The following is a 21,531-nucleotide window of genomic DNA, read 5'->3' as shown; positions in this document are numbered from 1 at the left end:
TGTGCCAACTAACCACATCCCTCATTGCCACATCCACATGGTTTGAACACCTCCAGGGATGATGACTCCACCACCTTCCTGGGCAGCCTGTGCCACTGCCTCACTGCTCCTTCTGAGATTTTTTTCCTGATATACAACCAGTAATCATTAAGAACAAAGTCTTGTGTGTGTAATTGAAAAATATATTGATGCATATCTCACGTGCATTAAATACAAATGAAATAAATGCAGTATTGAGGTTATCTGGTAGCCACAAAATGGTGAAATCAGTGCAGTTTTAATTTAAGAGTTTTAAATTAGCCATCTTATACGTTTATATCCTGTGTCATGCAACACTAGGCATGTTTTTCAATACCAGTCCCAGGCTTTTAGTGCAGATCTTATCCCACTAATCACACTTCATAATAGATGTAAGCACTTCACAGGGACAAGTACGTTCTCGTATCCAGCTTTTATGCTACTATAAAGTTGACAGAAGACTAAATTAGGCATCAATTTAAAGCTGAGCGGATAAAGGATTCAGCCACAGACCAGGCATCTCTTTCCATCCAGCTGGAGAGAGCTTTTGCAGTGGGCTGGTACTGTTCCCTGAAGAACTACATCTAGGAGTAAGAAACACTCTCTGTTAAAAGGTCAGTAGCTGCCATGAAGTCCAATAGCTGTCAGAACAGTGAGAGGAAGGCCCCCAGTACACTCCCTGGGATGCTCCTATGTAAACAGGGGAGTAGACTGTAAGCTTGAAGGTACTTCTTTTGTATGACAAAGGTCTTGCATTCCCAGAAAATGTGGCAACATAACACCACCGTCTCCAAGAGTGTTAATGGGAGCTGTAGCAGAAGCTGGGTCTGGCTGATGCCATTTGGGGAGAAGGGGCACTCAATTGAAAGAAACCAGGCAGGAAAGCAGTGGAGTCCGAATTTGACACAAAGCAGACAAAACCCATTGAGGAACATATCTAATGCTTGGTTTATTCCCTTATCTTGTTAATCTTACATCCTCTCTATTGCCTCTTACTCTAGAGCAAAACTGGTAACGTCAACATTTCTGCACATTGCTCATTTTAAGAGTGGTACTAAAATGCATTCACTTTGCCAGAAGTGAAAATGGCAAATCGTAGACTACAAAACCAGTTTTCATCTGTGTGTTTATTATGCCCTTTTCAAAGGACTGTAATTTTCTGCCACTAACACTTGTTCTGTGCTCCTTTTTTATTTTAAATCACCATAAAGCAACTGTTCAGTAACATCTCACCAGAGGGGTTCTGACTGCTTCAGTAGCACACAGTAAAGTAAAATTTAGTTCGTTTTTTATAAGCAGGAAAAATCTGAGGGTTTCATTTGGTTTTTAAAACATTTCCTGCTTCAAATTATCTTGAGAGGTTTTGACCTTTCTTGTAAAAAAGACAGAAGAGTGCAAATGTTTCTCAAAATGCTGAAATGCTTACATAATTGTATCTCGACTCCTCTGCTATGATATTAATTAATTGTTTGTTTGATCCTGCTGCTGTACCATTCTCTCTTCTCGTCTGTTTGTATACCCTCTGTTTAAAACCTCTTGTCCTAATAGCTCGGTTGGAAATTAAAAGTCATAACTCCTTACGGGCAATTGAAATTGCATTAGTAGTTTGTCAGTGGTGATCTGCCCAAACAACTTTCCTCACTGATGCAAATACCTCAGTTACTCCCCATTTGAATAGACCATAAGCAACGCTGTTCCTTCTTTTCCTGCTCACTTCCTGAATGCCTGCAGCCCCAGGACGGCTATCGGATGGTGCAGCAGTTCCAGTTCCTGGGATGGCCCATGTACAGGGACACGCCGGTTTCCAAGCGCTCATTCTTGAAGCTCATCCGCCAGGTAGAGAAGTGGCAGGAGGAGTACAACGGGGGAGAGGGACGCACGGTTGTCCATTGCTTGTAAGTACTAGAGACCAGTGAGAAGAATACTGTTATCACAGTATTTGTGTCAGGTTTTTAAAGATTCACGAGAAGGTGAAGAGGTACAGGATCTGAATAAATAATACAGCTGCTCATTTAAAAGCTCTGAAGACACAAGAAGTTTTATAGTTTTTTTTTTATGTGGATTCATGAGTTTCCCGCTCTGTCCCTTGGTAGACACCTGTGAAAAGATGATGGGTAAAACTCTATATTACATAAAGATTTCAGGTGACTTCTTCAAATGAAAAAGGTGCATATTTGTTCCAAGTAAATCAAAACTGTACCGTCAGAACAATGCACTTTTTATTTCTACTCAGTGCCAGCTACAGTTCATTAGTGGTAGAAATAAATAATACTGTAGGGAGTGATTCCTCTTCCAGATGTAAGTCACGGAAGTAAAAGTGGTCTGGTGAAACAGTTATGATGGCCCGTTGACTGCCTTACCCTTCTCTCATAATGATATATATTTTTGTCCTCTGGTGACCTTCGTGCTCCATGGGTTCAGGCTCTCATCCACCGTCCTGCCTTTTGATACAGCTTAATACATGTACATGCTGTTTGTTCTCAGCATTGGTTCATCTTCTGAGATTAAATCTTCATGCCTGCAATTGTGTCCCTCTCCTTCTGCAGATCTACTTAAAGATGCTACCATGATGGAGAAGGACATTTTCATGTGAAAAGCATGTGCTAAGATCCTTTCAAAAGTTGGAACCCAAGAGTAGACAATAACTTCCTGAATTTTGGTTTGCAGTTAATCAATATTACAGCTATGGAGGAAAGTGCATTAATAATTCCTACTATCACTGACCTTGAACAAGTCATTGCTCTTCAGTTTCCCCATCTGTAGAATGGGGATAATAATACTTTCATCAAAGGAGCATTGTGCAGTGTGATTAATTAATGTTTTGAGATCTTTAGCTGAAAAGACCCTTTTGAAGTGCAAATTACTGTTATCTCTGAGGTGGCTGATGATATTAAATAGTTGTACAACATCACACATGCGTCACTTCCAGGCAGTAAAGAAAGAAAAAGCTCTAATATAATCCTTTTAAATGACTTTATTTTAATTAAAATTCTCAAAGAGTCCCACAATATCAGGCAATGTTTTGGCAGCAGAGAGCATTCTTTTCATACTGCCGGGATGTGACAGATGTGAGACATTGTAGCTTCCTTTGAAAATCAACCATTTGCAAAGCTGGTTTGAAAGACTGTCTACCCAACTAGGTTGCACTCTGGTAATTAGTAAGGTTTATTATTTTCAGTGAAGTGCAGTCTAAAGATTCTGATTAGAATAGCTATAGAAGTCGTAGGGTTTCCAGCAAGAAGGAGATTCTCCTGAAGATTAAAAATAACTAGGAATAAAGTATTACTAAATGCTGTATGTGATGATGCGAATGAGCATTTGTGCCTGGTATCTTCGCTGGCAAATCTCTTTGGGTTCTTGTCCTCTGGTGCTGTGGGTGGAGGAGGAATGCAGTCACTTCCAGAGGCAGCTGTTACAGTGCAGCCAGTCCCTGTGCCTTCTGCTGTGGGGCGGGCCCATCGGTCGCCAGAATATCGCAGTCCCACCTTGGGCCATGCTAAAGGCACAGCCAAATGGCTTGTAAACAAATTGGACACCATTTCTGTTGTTTTTCTGAAACACCTTTGGGTACAGGAAGAAGGCACCATGATCGGGAATAAAGAAAAAACCTTAAAAGATCCTCTGTCATGTTTCTAGCCGGATATTCATTACATCCTTGTGCATTTATAGTGCAAAAGGGTGTTAAATTAAATCTAAAAGTACCTTGTCCTTATTTTAGCATTCTCTTCATGCTGCCTCAAAATTTCACTGAAGAGAGCGGCACAAAACTCAGCCACTCAGTTCCCTTCAGGCTTTCAGCCTCCTGGATTCTGGATGATAGGCTTGAGATCGTTCAGCCCATTAATTCCAATTAAAAACAGCACTCTGCTTAGAGTTCAGCAGCCTTCAGGCACATTCGTGTTCTTTGGTTTCTCCCTGGTGGAACTCATACCTTCTGTAGCCATTCCTGGCACTGTAAGAACTTGTAATATAGTCAATTTGTAACTGAGCCTTTTTTTTCTTTACTTTTCTTATAGGAATGGAGGTGGCCGCAGTGGGACATTTTGTGCAATCAGTATTGTTTGTGAAATGCTTCAACATCAGAGAGCTGTTGATGTATTCCATGCTGTGAAGACACTGAGAAATAATAAGCCTAACATGGTGGACCTTCTGGTACGAGCTTTTTAACTGCTACACTAAATAGAAAATGTTCCTTTTTCTCTGAAGATTCAGTCAGATTTCCAAGATTTGCAGTGGGAGTTGTTCACAAAGCAAGCAAGTCATTTTCAAAGGGGATAATGAAGTCACTTCACTTGTAAGAGTATTTTTACACTGCTTTCTTCCCAATGAGACTTTGTCTCTGTTCATTTGAATTTTTTAAGAGTTTAAAACTTTCAGCCGAACATCCTTATTAATTTTCCTTTCTAGCAGGCTGAGCCAAGTGGAGAGCAGCCCTTGCATGGGTAGAAATAATAGTTATGTAAAATGAAATGCCAGATTTTCAAATTATATATATTATAAATAGCTTAATCGCCGAGTATTTATCAAAGCCATGAATTTCAGTTTGACATCCAGAATATTGCATTTAATTATGGTTGCTCTATCTCGTAGAAAGATTAAAGAAGTTCAGAAACAAGGGGCCATGTGCAATTATTTTCTTAGAGAGTGTTTTATGGGCTTTTTTTTTTTTGTAATGGCGAATTGCTGAAGTGCCAGCTGCTACTCCACAAGAGCTGCAGAACAGCTTAAAGCAGCAAGTTCTTACGCTCCAGTGTGTAGTTCTGTAGTCAGAGATGGCTGAAGCGTCATATCCTATTCTCATGCCTGGGCCATAAAGAAACATTTTCCCCAGGTCCCACTGTCTCTCATCTAGGCTACCTGAAAAGGAATGGGCTGCCCAGAGAAGCTGTGGTGCCCCATCCCTGGAGGCGCTCAAGGCCAGGTTGGATGGGGTCCTGGGCAGCTGAGCTGCTGGGGGGCAGCCCTGCCCATGGCACGGGGTTGGGGCTGAGTGGGCTCTGAGGTCCCTTCCAACTCAAACCATTCTGTGATTCTATGAAAAGTCTCAACCCTTCCCTTAGGCCCTGTTCTAGCCAAGCTTGTGGCAAAAAGCCAGATGTTGCCAGCTGTGCAAAGCAAAGAGGGAGTTCACAACTAGCACTGCGGGACCGCAAGCCAGGAATGTGAAACTGTGAATCTTGTAACAGTGAGAAACTATCAAGCTTTCACAGAGGTGGGAGGGAGCAGCTTATTTGGCTCCTCTTCCTCTGGTTTGTATTCTCAGGAGGAGAATCATCATGCTGAGAACCATACATTTTTATTTCCCGGATATTAAGATAAATGTCTTCTTCTTCTTTCAGATAGTATAGTTTTGGATAGAGACTTGGCAGGCCCGCTGTTTTTGGTTCTCCCAGAGCTTAAGTCCACAGAACTCACTGATCTCTTATTCATCTATTTTATAGAAATAAAAAGAAAATTACCAGTGTGAAGATGTACAGTTGAAGAAAATGCTCTCTATAAATTCCCGTTTTTGACAGTTCCCAGGTATAGATTTGTCAGGCAGCTGTCTCCATTTTTCAGCACAGAATGTTTTTAATCAAAAGCTGGATGTACTATTTTAGAATATAAAAATAACTCTTAGTAAATTGGAGGTGGTCTGAGAATGTCTGGTTGGTATTGAGAAGCCTTTGTAAGGTTTTTTCACTAGGAGATTTCAAAGCACTTAGGAAGGAGAGCAGTATTGTTTTTCTTATTTTACCCATAGAGAAACTAAGGTAGGGGACGATCAGGATTTTTTCCATTATCTCATAATCCACTGACAAAGCAGAATTAGCACAACTTGAATTAGCAAGGTTTGAGGGAATTTTCACATCAGTTTTTTCATTGTAAAAAGGGAATGCGGACACTTCAGTTCTTTTCCTGAAGCTGTTACTGATTTCATCCTTTTTGACCTTTGTTATGTGTCTCCGCCTCAGTTTCCCCATCTGAAAAATGAGAACGGTAATATTCATCTACTTCTGTAAAATGCTGTTATAAGAGATGAAATGTTCAGAGTTATAACAGTGTTTGACAAAAAACATCTTCAAGACTGCTTTATGTGAACCAGTTGTATACTTTCTGATCGGACAAAGAATGGTCTTTGTAGTCCATATGTAGAGAGTCATCGCTTAATTTCACTGAAACCATTGGTTTTCCTGCAAGTGTAAAAATCTGAACACCACATCTGTTTAGTGTGGAAAAATCTATGAAATTGTTCAGCCAGCATACAAAGGCAACACATGGTATTGCGACATGTCTGCTACAGCATGTGCAAAGTGTTTTGTTGTAAATGTCATTGCACCTACCAGTGGTTGTCTTAGAAAGAAACATCAATATTCCTCTCTGAAGCCAGCTAACATAAATAAACTTTTCATATTCGTCATCAAGTGAATAATAACAGTGTACTAAGGACACACACGAGTGAACACAGTGGCAAATAATAAAACATTGACTCTTTAACACAGGTTTAGTAAAAATGACAGTTCTGCTGGAACACTAAATCAGCATAAAGTGAGCATGGAAAAATGGCAGTGGATAAGTGGCTGATCTCTTGTTTTGATCTCTGTATTGTAGCTGTGGAATAATTGTCGTTTATTTAAAACATATTCCATAAAAGTAGAAAAGAATTTACATAATATAAAGAAAAAAATTACATAATATTTCTTCCTTTTTTATCTTTTCTCATCCTGAAGAAGACACGGGCAGCTTATGGAACCCTGCAGGGTCTTAAAGCCTAACATGCATTTCATTCATGACTTAGGCAACATAAGCACTTGGGGTTTGTTTTCTTTTAAAGTGACAGCTCTGAACAAAAGGACTTCTAAATTGTCACTGTTTTTTTCTGGCTTTTTGATCACTGTGATATTGTTTGGCCTCTTAAATTTTAAGCTGGCCTCTCTTTTCAACTAAGAAGTGGCCCAAAATCACAAGTACAGGCCATCAGATTTAATCCTTTATAATGTTTTCTGCAATAAAAAGGAGAATATATCTGGGATGTAATTGTAATATCCCTACAAGCTCAGCTAAATTTTTAATTGATTGAAGTGTGTAATAGAGGGAGGCATTTTGGTGGCAGAAATAGTCAAGAAATGGGGATTGTGAATTGTTAGAACACACTTGCATTCAAAGAACCCACACCTATTTCTTTCAGCATTTTTATTTCATTTAAATGCCTGCAGCATTGCTAAATATTCCGAGTAGGAAGAGCAAAATGGGAGAGGGCTATGTGTGAGCACAAAATTGTTAAGTCCCGAATTATCATATCCCTTAAAGTTGCCCAGTGGGTGAGGGTCAGTCAAAAGCACTGACCTCTTTGTGTCGCTTAAGATATGAAGAGGATAAAGTCATGACTGTTTATCCCAGGATGCAGACTGGGGTTTCCCTGGCTCTGGACAAGCTTCCCAGCCATTGCAAATGGAAATAGCAGTTCTGTGTTTAAAGCACAGGGCTGGTACCTGGAAACTTAGACTGGGTAACAGAAGAGCTGTTAAGACCCTAAAATACACATCACCGTTAACTGCTGTGAACAGGTCCAATTAATTCGGATCTGGCCTGGTCTCCTGCCCTACTGTACTGAGGGAGCACAGTACTTCAGTGAGGGTTTGAGCCACATCTAGAGGAGGAACAATCAGCAGGCTTCTCCTTGATGTGTAGTGAGCATCTGAGCATCAAAATGCTCAGGTGCTGGCATGCCTCCAGGGACAGAACATCCACCACCTCTGTCCAGAGAGGTGGTGGATGCCCCACCTCTGGAGACACTCAAGGTCAGGCTGGACAGGGCTCTGAGCAACCTGATCAGCTGTAGGTGTCCATGTTCATTGCAGGGGAGTTGGTCTAGATGGCCTTTAAGGGTCCCTTCCAACTCAAATGACTTTATGATTGTTTGGAAATAGGAGTTATGGGCTGGAAAGCATCAGACATTGGGTCTGTTTTAAGATCAGTGTTTCCATGGATGAACTTCAATAACTCCAATTCTAGCAAAGTGCTATGTGAGCATTTTGACAGATGACTAAAGGGCTGCATGTCATTTTACTTATGTGTAGTCAATTTTTCTCATACGAGTGTATTAGAGCAGCTAACTACACGACTAATAGGAGCAGTACTATAAATTACTGTGTGTGTAGTGTCTATTGTCTGGTTAATGTAAAGATTTTCTTACCTGAATATAAATTTGATTTGCAAACTGGTTCCCATAGACCATAGCAGATTGTAAATAATTTTAACAGAAGAGAAATATTGATCCCCTTAATTAAGTTCCTTCAGTAATTGACTTTGTGGTTGTCTTGATTTTTCAGGATCAATACAAATTCTGCTATGAAGTGGCTTTGGAATACTTGAATTCCGGCTGATGGCATAAACAGCACAGACACTGTTCCTCCCTCCACCACCACAAACAAAGCAAGTCGTTTCATGATATCTGTGTCAATGAGATGAAGACTTCTCAGTGTTACGCTTCTACTGCTTTGTATAACTGGCTCTTTTTAAGAGCCCAAAGAGATGTTTATAAAACTGCTTGCACTGCCCATTTTCCACTATTAATGCCGCTGCTTGACACCCATATGAGCGTACACCAAACCACATGGCGGTCGTTGAACACTGTACTCATATGTAGCCATCGATGTGGTGAAGCAGCATAGTCCTCTGGTAAATAAGAGAGCACAATTATATTCTTATGAAGGAATTTGTACTCTTCTGTTATATTTTGTCGCCTGTGATTCTCAGTTATTGTCATGGCCTAGTGTACATTTCTGTTCTGTGGAGAATGCTATCTGGCATTTTGATAATATATGATTTTAGTTATATTTGCATTCTAACACGTGCATAATAAATGAATCATATGTAGCTTATCTGAACTAATGAAAAGACGTGTACCAAATCATGTTAACTTTTTTGAGTTGTAATTTCTATCCACTTTGTACCATTTCAGAGAGAGAATCTTGATAGAAATGCAGTTAGACAAATACAAAATACAGGATGCTCAGATTAATATATCCAAAGCTTTTTCATTTGTTTATATTGTAAATATTTTTTGATTTCATCAAATTATTTATTCATTAAAATGAATTTTTTTGTGAAGCACAGTGAGTGACAATCATTTTTATTAAGCCCTGGAAATGCTTACTGTATGATAATGTAAACATTTGTTTACCTTGTATGGATTCTCAGCTCAATAAATAATTACATACATGATAAAATCTTGTTCTTTAATACCTCTTGGCATCTGAGTGCCTTCCAGTAAACCTCTTTTGACTTTAATTCCTCTAAATACCAAGCTACACCAAAGCATGCTTTTTGTGTGATGTAGTGTTGATCCAGCCAATAGCAAGAAAGATGTGTCATGCCACTGTATAAAAAGAAGAGGTGAGTTGGATGAATTAAGATACACGTACACAAATGGAAAACCTGAAAGTTCTGCTCCTCGGTGAAGAAGAGCTGATGTTGGTTGGGCATGCAGTACTCAGTCTTGTCACAGAGGCATGTTCATGCCTCACCTTCATGGATGCAGTGCAAGAAGCACAGCAGCAAAGAGGACTGAACCGGCAATGGCTTGCTGCATTGTCCTTTGCGATTCCAGATCTTTCTCTCTCACCCAGCAGTACCAAGGAGACGTTGCAGGCAGAGCAACTGCTCAGTAGTGAAGCCTTCCAGAGCTATACGGAAACCCAGAGCAAGGAGGTTGCAGACTGCTCAGTATTTCTGCTCTTAAAAAGATTATTTTAACATGCGAGCCATCTGGGATGGGGACAGTATCGATATAAGTGTGTCAAAGTCAAAATGTTTTGAGAGCCTTTAAATCTAAGAGGTATCCAGCCTGGATAGAGTGATGCACAGCTTGTCAAGTGCCAGTTCCAACCCACTGCAAAATTCAGATCTGAAGACAGGAGGATTGGCTTCCTCTGCAGCTGGAAAGCATCTATTTTACAAGAAAATTGCTTTAAAATGTAGCTGACAGCTACAGGCCATTGCTGTAAATTGCAGGGAAGTACAGAAGAACTTAAGAAAAACAACCCCAGCTCTGAGAAGAATGGCAGTGCTTGGGTGAGCCCTGTAGCACTACAGCCCATTGCAGGATATGCTCTGATTCACATGGAAACCTCAAATATCGTATTCCTCCAAGCCAACTTGACAGACACAGTATACCAGCCGAGCACACTTCTCTGTAATAATTAAAGAGTGCTAAAAATTTGATTTCCACTATCTTGTCATTGAAATATGCGTACATGTGTCTAATATTACTTGATGGTTCCAAGAACTTTAAGGCAGCTAAGCATGCTGAAGAAGTGCTGAGACTGAAGTTGACACAGGCAACATGATCCCAAACTTGAGCAAGATTTGAAGATTTGTTGAAATGCAGCAAGGATTATGGCAATCTCTCCCAAGGACAGAAACTGCCAGAATTATTTCAGATGTCGCACTCTTCAAGACTTGCTTTGCCACAGGTAGGTCTTGGGAGATGAGGGGTGAAAGGAGATGACAAGAACATTGTTCTGCAGGGTTTTTAATTTCTTTACTGATGATATCACTGATTTTTTTGTTCTTCTTCTGACACAGGCATAGTCAGACCACTCTGAACTTCAATGCCTCCAAATGGGAGCCAGCTCAGGAAGGTAGTAAGTCACTTTGTGTCCTCACTCTCCTACTACAGTTATCAATATGAATGATAAAAATCCAGGCTTAGGTAAAGTATTCTGGCAAGAATAAAAAAAAAAAAAAGAATGAAAAAAAAAAAAAAACAAGATGAGTCTTCAGGAGCCAGGGCTAGAGAAAAAGTAAGGAATCAGGAGCAGAAGGAAGAGATGAACACGGAGGGCAGATATTCAAGAAGTAGCATGGAGCTTCTGAAGGTTGCCTGGAGGATACTATTGCAGAGGAGGCAATAGAAAGAAAACCGCAGTGACAGCCATTTCAGGTGTTCATAAACCAACTTCCCTTTTTAGTGGTACATTATGAAATCACTAGTCCAGTGCAGCTGTAGGACATACAAAGAACATCAATCCTAGTTTGGGAGGAATAGAGGAAGGATGTTTTCTTCAATCCCTGGTATATAAGAGGCACGTAAATGAATAAAGAGACACTTCAAATGGTTGGCCGTATGTATTACCCAATTCAGCATCTGTCCAGGACTTGAGGTGGTTGATTTTTGCTATCTTCTGAAAGAGCAGCAATGCTGATGGGGAGAGGCTATCACAGTCAGTTATCTCTATCTTTTTAGCAGCAGTGCTTCTAGCACCTTCCTGGGCTTCTTTATCAACAAAATGAGTCAGTGACTGGCCAAATAGTTTCACAGAATACTAATGCAAAGCTTAAGGACTATGTACAGTAAAATTTAAAAGCAAAGAATAGAAAATAGGATTCACAGTAAAATATAAAACCTTACCACCCAGCTGTACACGCTCAGCCTCTTATTTTATTATGTTGACTCATGAGGTCAAAGGCAGATTTTGGTGGTACAGCAGTACAGGGTGGATCTTCCCACCGATATTGTTACGTTTTGTTGCCATGTGACAGATGGCAGCAGAGGGACAATCTGATAGAATGGTATCTGACGTGGAAGTGCAGATGGAGAAAAGATGTATCATTGAATTCCTTCATGTGGAAAAAAATTGCTCCCATTGACGTTCATCAATGCTTGCTGAACATTTATGAAGACCAAACAGTGGGTGTAAGCACAGTGAGGAGGTGGGTGTCATCACAGCAGTGGTGATAGTGACTTGAAAGACAAGCAACATTCCTGACAGCCATGCACAGCTGTCACATCATGAAATGAAGAACTTCTCAATCAGCTCATCCACATTAACTGGCAGATTAGGAGCATGGAACTGTGTACAGAGCTAAGTATCAGAGCTTCCATGCATTGGAAACAATGGTGTCAGTGTTGGAATATGGCAACGTTTGCAACAGGTGGGTCCCACAGATGCTTACACAGGAACAAAAACAACACTGTAAGAAAGTTTGTCAGGACCTATAGAACAAACGTGAGACTGAAAGCAACAGTTTTCTAGGTCACATCATTACCAGTGACAAGATGTGGTGTCACCACAATGAGCCGGAGTCAAAATGGCAATCCATGGAGTGATGACACGTGAATTCCCCATTGAAGAAAAGGTTCGAGACACAGCCCTAAGCAGGTAAAGTGATGTGCACTGTCTTTTGGGATAGCAAAGGGGTGATTCTTCTGGATTTCCTTGAACCTAGACAAACCATCAACAAAGGCTCGAACTTTCAGAGTTAGACCAGAGGAGAAGACAACCATTCTTTTGCAACACGATAACACCAGGCTCCGTACCAGTCTGAAGACTGGAGCACACTGCCAGTCTTGGTTGGACTGTCCTACCACACTTACCGTATAGTCTGGATCTGGTGCTTTTTGACTTCTATCTGTTTAGGCCAATGAAAGATGGACTGCATGGGCAACATTTTCCTAGTAATAATGCCATTGTAGCAGCTGTGAAACTGTGGGTCACCTCTGCTGGTACAGATTTTTTTGAGCGCGGCATGCAGGCTCTTGTTCATTGCTGGCAAAAATGCATAAGCAAGGGGTGGTGACTATGCTGAAAAATAGTGTTCTGTAGTCGAGAATTTGCTCTATCAAATAGTGTTGTTGTGCTCTTTGTATCCCTTGTGGTTTCCATGGAAATAAATAAGAAGCATTACTCTTGGAGCGACCTATATGTTTTGTCAACCTTGACTGGAAAAAATAGTGCAGCTCATGTCTGAATTTTACTGCCACACACTCAGCTGTATTAAAAGAAAAACAAAAGTAGAAATAGCAAAAAAGTGTACAGTTCAGCTCTGTTGTTTTGATACTCATTAAGAAAGCCTATATACATAACTCTATAACTACCTGAAGGGAAGTTGTAGTGAGTTGGGGGTCAGCCTCTTCTCTCATGTAACTAGTGATAGGATGAGAGGGAGTGGCCTCAAGTTGCACCAAGGGAGTTTTAGGTTGAATGTCAGGAAATACTACTTCTCCAAAAGAGTGATCAGGCACTGGAATGGGCTGCCCAGGGAGGTGGTGGAGTCACCAACCCTGGACGTGTTCAAGAAACATATAGGTGTTGTACTGAGGGACATGGTTTAGTGAGAACTATTGGTGATAGGAGGACAGTTGGACTGGATGATCTGGTAGGTCTTTTCCAACCTTAGTGATTCAGTCATTCTGTGATTTTGTGAGTCTGTGAAGACAATAACTGTTGTCACATTTGTGACAGAGCACCGGTGACAAGAAATAAAAACCCAACAGACCATGTTAAAAAAAATGTGATTTCTATAGGGCTCCTCTTCTGTCATTTGCTTATTTGTTTTCCCTATCCTGGACCTTATCTATGTAGTGAAATCACATGTTCACATGAATTTGCATTGCCCTGGTCACCCCCATGCTGCCTGTGGGAGAGGCCCGAAGCTGCTCACAGGAGGCAGCTTGCTCCATGCCACATCCTCGCCTCTGGGCATCTCTGCAGCTCCTCACCCAGCCTCAGGGCTAGGCCAGGCAGAGCAGGAGAGGTGCTGCACTGCTTGCAAGCTTGTATTGTCCAGCAGAGAGTGGCACTTTGATAGCCTTCCTGGAAAACGCTTTGCTCTTGGGTGCCATTGTCCTGCTTCTCACTCCAGGATCACACCTAACACCCACTATAAGCCTCTTCTAGTCCACAACCTTTCAGTCTTGTCATCGCAGGAAACTACACTCTCTCTGGGTAATAGGTAGAAAGAGAATATGAGGCTGGAAGAGGTTGGGATTTCTGCCATGATTTTTTCTAAGTCTGTTGATAACACTCCATGCACAAAAGCACAGAAGAGATGTACTTTGACAATGAGGAGTGTGAGCTGCTTGCTGTAGCTTGTCTAAGGACGGTACCAGGGGAGACAAATATCTCGTATTCACTGACAGCCTTTCCGAAGCAACTCTCCTACTGTTGTGTTTTCAGTAGCAACTAGAGGATTTTTAATTGTATATCTCCAGTCCTGATATTTCCAGTAATTTTCCTGTGTGTGAGAGGTTTTGTTCAGAGGCCACAATTAAAGCATAACTATCATTCATGCTAGACATACACTGGTACCACTGCTATGCCAGAGTACATGCCACCAAAACTTCCTGTCTTACAAATGCTTACGTTAATATCCTCTTGCCCATTCTCACCTGTGCATGAAGAGGAACTTGATAGTCACACACACTTTGCATTTGAGCGCATCCAGCCTTGTACTAGTCATGTCCTGGCAGTGTTCTGGGTCTGTCTGGGATCTAGTTAGCCTTCTTCATAGCTGGCCGTACACTGCTGTGTTTTGGATTTATGATCAAAACAGTGTTGATAACACACTGAGATTTGGGGTATTGCTGGCCAGTATTTGCACACTGATAAGGCCATTTCTGTTTCTCACTCTGCCCCTGCCCCCCGCAGCAAGGAGGCTGGGGCTACACAGCCAGGAGTGCTGACCCAGCCTGACCAAAGCGATATCCCATGCCAAGTAACATCATGCTTTGCAATAAAATATGGGGATGAAGCGTCTGAGGGGGTGATAACCGTGCTGGAAGCTGCTACTTGTGGCTGGTGAGTGATTGTTTTTGCAGCACTTGTGGTGAGCTTTTTTTCATTCTTCTTCCTCTTTGCTTCACATGTTAAACTATGACAGCATATCCTGAGTTGGAAGAGACCCACAGTTGGAACCACTGAGTCCACCTCCTGGCTCCACATAGATCACTCAAAATTCAAACCCTATGTTTGAGAGCATTGTCCAGGTGCTCCTTGAACTCCAGCACTCGGGGCCGTACCCTCAGCCCTGGGCAGCCGGTTCCATGCCCACCACCCTCTGGTGCAGCACCTGTCCCTAACCCCCAGCTGCCCCTCCCCTGACACAGCTCCATGCCGTTCCCTCGGGCCCTGTCGCTGTCACACAGAGCAGAGCTCAGCGCTGCCCCTCCGCTCCCTGTGAGGAGCTGCAGCCGCCATCAGGCCTCCCCTCAGCTCCTCTGCTCTGCGCTGAGCAAACACAAGGACCTCAGCTGCTCCTCATACATCTTGCCCGCAGACCCTTCACCATTTTCATAGCCCTCCTTTGGATGCTCTCTCATAGTTGTATTTTTATATTTTGTCACTCTTGGTCCCTGTGTTTCCCTGATTTTGTCCTCCTCTCCCACTGGGATAGGGGCACTGTGCAAGCTGCTGTGTGAGGCTCAGCTGCTGGCCAGGGCCAGCCCACCACAGATGATGTAGCAGTGTTCAGGACTTAGTTCTACAGCCATCAGTCAACAATAAGCCTAAAGAGTTCTGAATATGAGCTTACTTGTCTTAAAATGAGTAGGATTGCTTATATACACAAAATTAAGCATGTCATTAAAATGAACCTAAACAGACACCAAATTAAAAAAGGCCAGACTGAGAGCATCAGCAAGGCACTTATTTTTTAACCAGGCCTGAAGGCAGATTGGCCCATTCAGATGAAATGAGAAAGACACAGAATTGAATTGCACGTGGTAGAAAATGTGGGGATGGCACTTGGCCTTCTCTGTATCCACAGCATTCAGCATATTTTAAGTGCTGTCTATAACCAATAGTTACTACAACAAAAAAACTCTGCTAGCACTTCTGCTCTGCCATGAACGAATGGTATAGATACACAAGGCCTACCTGTAACCTCTCAGACTGTAGATGTTGTACATGGAGGTGGCATCTGACCCTGAGGAGCTGTTCCCTCAGGAACTATTAACTTTGGATAACTCAGAGCACCATGCTGGATCATGTCCTTAGTCCTCACATGACACATGGGGCAGCATAAGGACACAGCATAAGGACAATGACCTTTGTTGGCCACGCACAGGAATTTCATCAGTACTGCACACTACACGGACTGCAGTGTAGCTTGGCTACAATTTCATCCAGCCCAGTGATATTAGAGGAAGGGGAGGGGAACAGTACAGATGCAGCCACGTTAGTGGGTTGTGGCCTTGTATGTGGGAATGATTTCAGTCTTCATCTGAGAACAATAGGCTCTTGAGGAAATCTCCAGGGAAAGCACCACTGAAAAACATCTGCCAATGGTTTGCAACTCTTTTGCTTCATTACATTTAATCTGTGTATACATTGGCCTTTTCCTGGTGGAATATGAACAAAGTACACCCCACAAACTATTCTTCACATCCTTGTGCTTCTAAGCTGCCTGTACCAATCTGTCGGGATCTGGTAAGAAGGTAGTGCAATCACATGTCTCCAGCTCATCCAGTAACAATACATGAGCAATTTACCTTCTGCCTTATTAGGCAGCCTTGTACTAAGCTGTGCCTCAATCTGACAGCCAAAAGGAGCAGCAGGTGAGTGTTGTAATTGGAATAAAGTTCTGATATGTTAAACTGCACTGCCTTCCTACCAGATGAGGGAGCATGCTGTTCAGACTATGCTCCCCCTCTTTGTCTGCATTCCTTCCTCCCTCACCCTTGACAGTGTCCTCTCTTGCCAAATTACTCTGACCCACATTCTGAATCTCCAACCATGTTGCGAGGGCCGGTCTGTAGTCACCCCATGTCTGCTCGCACAGACAGCATTGCCAAATGCTTCTCCTCCAGCCAGGATTCTCGCTCATGCTGACAGTGTTGCTCTTCCTCCCACTGTCCCACGGTGTCTGTTAGCACAGTCCAGGCAGCACCTTGGCTCAGCTGGGGTTTGCCTCCTCTGCTCCTAAACAGGACGTCCTCCCTCCCAAAATGCCTTCTGAGTGCTCTCTTTCAATATGCATACTTACCGCAGTTTTTATTTAGCTGAGACACAAAGAATTGGATACCCTCCCCTCACTGGAACTGCTTGGACAACTGTACATTTGTCACGCTTCATCTCGACTACTCAGCTGTAATTTAGTCCAACCTTTCCCATAAAGCTACTAAATACTTCTTGTAACCAAGCAGTCAGAACAATACTGCAATGTAATTTTCAGTAATCAGCTGTGTTAGTGTGCTGAGGTTATGCTGGTTACCCCTAAATGCAGCTAGGCAAGAGTGGCATCTTCCCATTATAGCTGATAAATGGCTACATGATTTGGCACGAGATTATTCAGGCAGACAAATTAACTTCAAATATTAATACATCCAGCAGCCAGGCAGATAAATTGCTTGTTCTACAAGTGCCAGCATGTCTTGGGAGGGGGCGGGGGGTAGCTCACTTTGGCTTTCAGAAAACCTAACCTTCAGAGCAGCGCTCAGCCAGGCCAGCAGCCCATCAATCAGCTAACAAAGCTGGCAGCCCTTAAATGGGTCTTCACTTCTCTCTGGAAAAAAGGAAAGAAAAGGCTCAGCCAACCTGGCTGATGCCTACCAGGACTGTCAGAAAGCTGTTTCAAACAAAGCACACACACCGAGGCCTTAACCCAGGAGCCTACTAGAGGTCTGCCTGCCCTGAGACCATGGTCCCATGGTGGCAGAGACAGGAGCAGGATGTGCTGTCCTCAAAGGCCATCTGCCTCCACAGACAGGTGTTCTTGGAATACTGGTAAAGGGCAGCCACCATCCAAAGTTTTAGACAGTTTCTCTCACAGGGGATGAATCAAAGCCTGGTGTGTAGATTTAACGTCTCTCACTATATGATAACTCAATTCAAACAGTTAGGAAATGGAGTAATTAGATGTCTATACATAAACATATATGTATAATAGAGAGGTAACATTTGAAATGCTGTGATCAGTTGATGAGAATGAAAAATCTAACTGATACATTCTCTTAAAACTGCTGGTAATGGAGCTGAATGCAGAATTGGAAGGCAGTCTATCAGTGTAGCATATCGCTAGATCAAATAAACTAAAAGGAAGAAAGACATTACCACACGTGACATGATACTGGCTGCGTGAAGTAATTATTGCGCTCTTTGTACTCGCTTAATTGTCTGGTTGTAGAGCTTCAAAAAATACTTCTAGTAAGGGAATATTTGAAGAAAGCCTTTGGGGGCGAATATAGAAGCCAAGTTGACTGTTGCAACACAACCAAGATAAGATTACAGATATAAATTCTGTGTTCAACAGGCGGAAAATGTGTTTATAATTTTATCATTGTACTCAAGGCTTCCTTACAATTTATATCTCGGTTGAGTATAAATACACTTTATATAGAACATATGGCACTGAATTTAGCCAATCGGGAGGCACCATTTGTGCTGTGAGCACTAAAGCAATTTCATAAATTATGCAATATATTTTGTCTGTTAATGTATAGATGGGAAAGCCATTAACATCACAAATCATCCCTTATTGCTGTATATGTTAGCATATTTTTTATTCCAGCTCACAGGTGCGAAGCTCTAAATACATTTTGCATGGTGATGAGGCATGTTGAAGCTATTTGGTTCAGCTTCCAGAAGACTTAATGGTACCAACCTAACGGCATGGGCTTACTCCACCACTGGACCTGGAATTTCTTTAACAACAAATGGGTGAGGTGTATATGTAACTTGATCAAGAGATTTTATTCCCTCAGAAGAGACAACAGCAAGACTGTGCAGTGCTACCATTTTGGGGGTTAAGTTCCTTAAATGCAGCTTACTTACCTAAGCACATCCACATGTATCTACATCTGGTCTGACATGGTCTGACATAGATTTTTTGCTTACAGAAAAGGGCAACTGCATATGACTAGTTTAGCTTATCTGTATTACTTGCACCTTCCAAACAGAGAATAGTGTCCAGAGCTCAGTTTTAAAGAAAGGCATCAGGGAAAATCCTTCAAAAACTTTCACAGAGAGGAACATTGCAAGCACCCCATTGTAGTCCGGAATTACTGGATTTGAAACAAGCTCACACTTCTGCTTTAGTTTCTAGGAAGCACCAACACAACCTTGCTCTTGGACATAAAAACCAGTGTCATTAATAAACTTTCCTAGAGATATTCATGGTATTAAAGAGTCTTAGAGAGACATCAATCTTCAAAACCCAGCCTTCATCAGTGGAATGAATTTACGGAAATAACCTCAATCATTCCCCATCTCACGGGTTGAGAAGTTTTGAGCTGTGAGCTGAGGGAGGACGGAGGCCAAAACCACCCAGCTTCACAGGGAGACTTCACCTCCTGTGTTGCAAAGTGTTTGTAGCTGATGCCAGCCTGCTCAGTGGGCAACAGCATTGCTAATGTGAGCATCATGCTCCTGTTCATAGGAACTGCCCTGACAGCAGTGAAGCAGCTTGCTCTTCAGTGCTGCTGACTGCTCCATTTTGTGTTGGGGCGACCCAGACGGTGGGACACTCATTTCCTCAACCTGAAGCAGCTGTTGTGGATCTGTGGCACAAACCACAGCATGGTGTCCTGGAGCTAATGCCTCACCAAGGATCCATCCATCCCACTAGTCAGTTTCTCCTGCTGCCAGCACCATCCCTCAGCATCCACGCTCTCATCCTGCACTACAGCACAAGGGGAAGAGATTCCGCTCTTGTATACAGTAGCACAGGAAGCATTTGTGCCTCTCTGAAGGAGGGCTCAGTATGATAAATAGTATAAGCCAGAAATTTTGGCAAATTAAAAGGTTTAATTTATGATGCTGCATAATTCTAGCTGTTTAGCAGATATGACATTGCCTGCTTATTTGCAAACCAGGAGAGGTAAATTAGATGAAAATGTGTTTTGTAGGGGATGCTAGCCAAAAAGGACCACCAGCTCCTTCCAAATCCAGGTGTTTGCATCCAGTGGACTGTGCCAGTGCTGACCCCAGGAGCCTGGGCTGCCCACGAGGGCTGCCTGCCTGTTGGATGGGGGCTCCAGGCAGCTGTCCTCAGCAGGGCTCAGCTCCTTCAGCCTGCTCCCCCAGCACAAGAGCTGATCACTGAGTCTCAGCAAGAACTGGCACTGCTCCTTGGCTTATTCAGTATCCAACAAATAGCTGCTGAGTGAAGCAATTCTGGAGGAAGAAAAGGAACAACCGTCTGGAGCCATTCCCTCCCAGTGTCACAGCAAAGTTCATCAGCCAAGAGATTTCTTTTGTATTCATAAAGAATAACACTAATCTCCGTAACAGAAGAAAATTAGTCTCTCTGTAAGGCAAGGTTTTACTGTCACTCATGGTTGCTACTATACTTACTCAAAAATCTAAAAACACCTGAAAAAATGAGTAACAGGAGGTCCAGGACCTTCAGAATATAAATTGCTACACCACTTATACAGGAATAAAAGGCACTTTCCAGATATACAAGTGGCTGTAGCCAACCACACACTCCAGATTGAGTGTTATTATTACGGAAGAGGGAAGGAAATAAGTGCTTATAAGAAGCTGGAGAAGCTGGTGTTGGCACTCAGTGTGAGGCTCCGAGGGCTCAGGGGGCTCTCCAGGGCTGTGCCACAGGCCTGCTCTGCTCCTTCACTTCACATATTCCAACTCTTTTCTCCAGGCATAGGACATTAAAAAAAAAAAAAAAAGAAAAAGAGAAAAGCATGCCTTGCCTATTTAGTAATTGCTTGGAAGAAGCTGGTAGTGCAGATATCTACACATCCAGGAGATATCTTTAATTCAGCAGCTGTGACTGCGGGAAAGAGCAAAGCCAAGCAGCCTCTGGTGAGGCGTGGCCCAGGGCTGCTCCTCACCCCTTCCCCAGTAGGCATGGGGCCTGTTCCTTTCCCCTTCCCCAGTAGGCATGGGGCCTGTTCCTCTCCCCTTCCCTGAGCGGGCTGCAGACAGGGCACTGCCACCCACTCGGGTACCTGAGGATGTGGGCACCTGTGGGATCATCTCTGAGACATGCTCTTTTTACAAGATGCAGCTTACCTGAGAGATGGTGGGAAGAGGATGCTACTTATTATTGAAGACACATAGAAATGTGAGCAAAAATCAGTAAAGCAAAGCTGTATTTGAAGTCTAGTTTCATCTGCACTCTGCAGACAGGACCTTCCTGTGACATGATATAAAACGTTCCTGCGTATTCCTTAAAATACACTTTTTGTGCAGTATGTGAGTTGGGTTGCTAATTTCTCTTCAATTCCCACCTCTATAGGTCTCTGCTGGCTTCTCGGCCTTGCAAACTGTCAGAGAAAGGAGAAAGTAAAAGAAAACCAATGCCCGGAGAGTGCCCCAAGGGTCAATGAGAGAAGCTAAACTGGAGACCAGCTGGTCACCAGGTCTCCTTTCAGTCTCTACACCAAGGCCTGCCAACCCAGGCCTTCATTAAACACTGTGTTCTAGTGTGCTCCCTTCCCTTCCCTTATCTTTCCTTCCCTTCCCCATAAGGTTTTCTTTGTTTTTTTTTTTTCTGGGGGTAGCCACGGGGTGCTGCTATTGAGATAAGTTGAGGCCAAAAGGAAACTCATCTTCCTACCAATTCCTGCTTAGATTTCTATCTCAGCTGAATCTCCTAATCGTTGTCACCTCCACATCTCATTGACAGTTCCCTAATAAGGCATAAAATGGGGCTGAGATTAGCACTGGATGTTGGAGAGCCCAGAGTAAATTCCTCCTTCTTGTTTGTCATTTATTTTTGAACTTTCCCTATTCTTAAGTCCTTGATTCAATACTCAACTCTCATGATGCTTACTTTGCAGGTCAG

At 42.6% G+C, this 21,531-nt stretch overlaps 1 protein-coding gene across 12 annotated transcripts in view; it reads left to right on the top strand.

Moving 5' to 3' along the window:
- Nucleotides 1–9,230, top strand: part of PTPRM (protein tyrosine phosphatase, receptor type M) — a 458,835-nt gene extending 449,605 nt beyond the window's left edge. For all 12 annotated transcript variants that reach the window (XM_015282551.4, XM_040695587.2, XM_015282550.4 and 9 more), the window contains 3 exons: nucleotides 1,750–1,913; nucleotides 4,035–4,170; nucleotides 8,331–9,230. In XM_015282551.4, coding sequence (XP_015138037.2) covers nucleotides 1,750–1,913; nucleotides 4,035–4,170; nucleotides 8,331–8,384 — 354 coding nt within the window. In that variant the 3' untranslated portion in view covers nucleotides 8,385–9,230. The remainder of the gene's footprint in view (nucleotides 1–1,749; nucleotides 1,914–4,034; nucleotides 4,171–8,330) is intronic.
- Nucleotides 9,231–21,531: the final 12,301 nt, after the last annotated feature.

The sequence above is a fragment of the Gallus gallus genome, chromosome 2 (assembly GCF_016699485.2).
Source record: "Gallus gallus isolate bGalGal1 chromosome 2, bGalGal1.mat.broiler.GRCg7b, whole genome shotgun sequence".
Classification (NCBI taxonomy): domain Eukaryota; kingdom Metazoa; phylum Chordata; class Aves; order Galliformes; family Phasianidae; genus Gallus; species Gallus gallus.
This window is presented reverse-complemented; position numbering and strand designations above follow the sequence as displayed.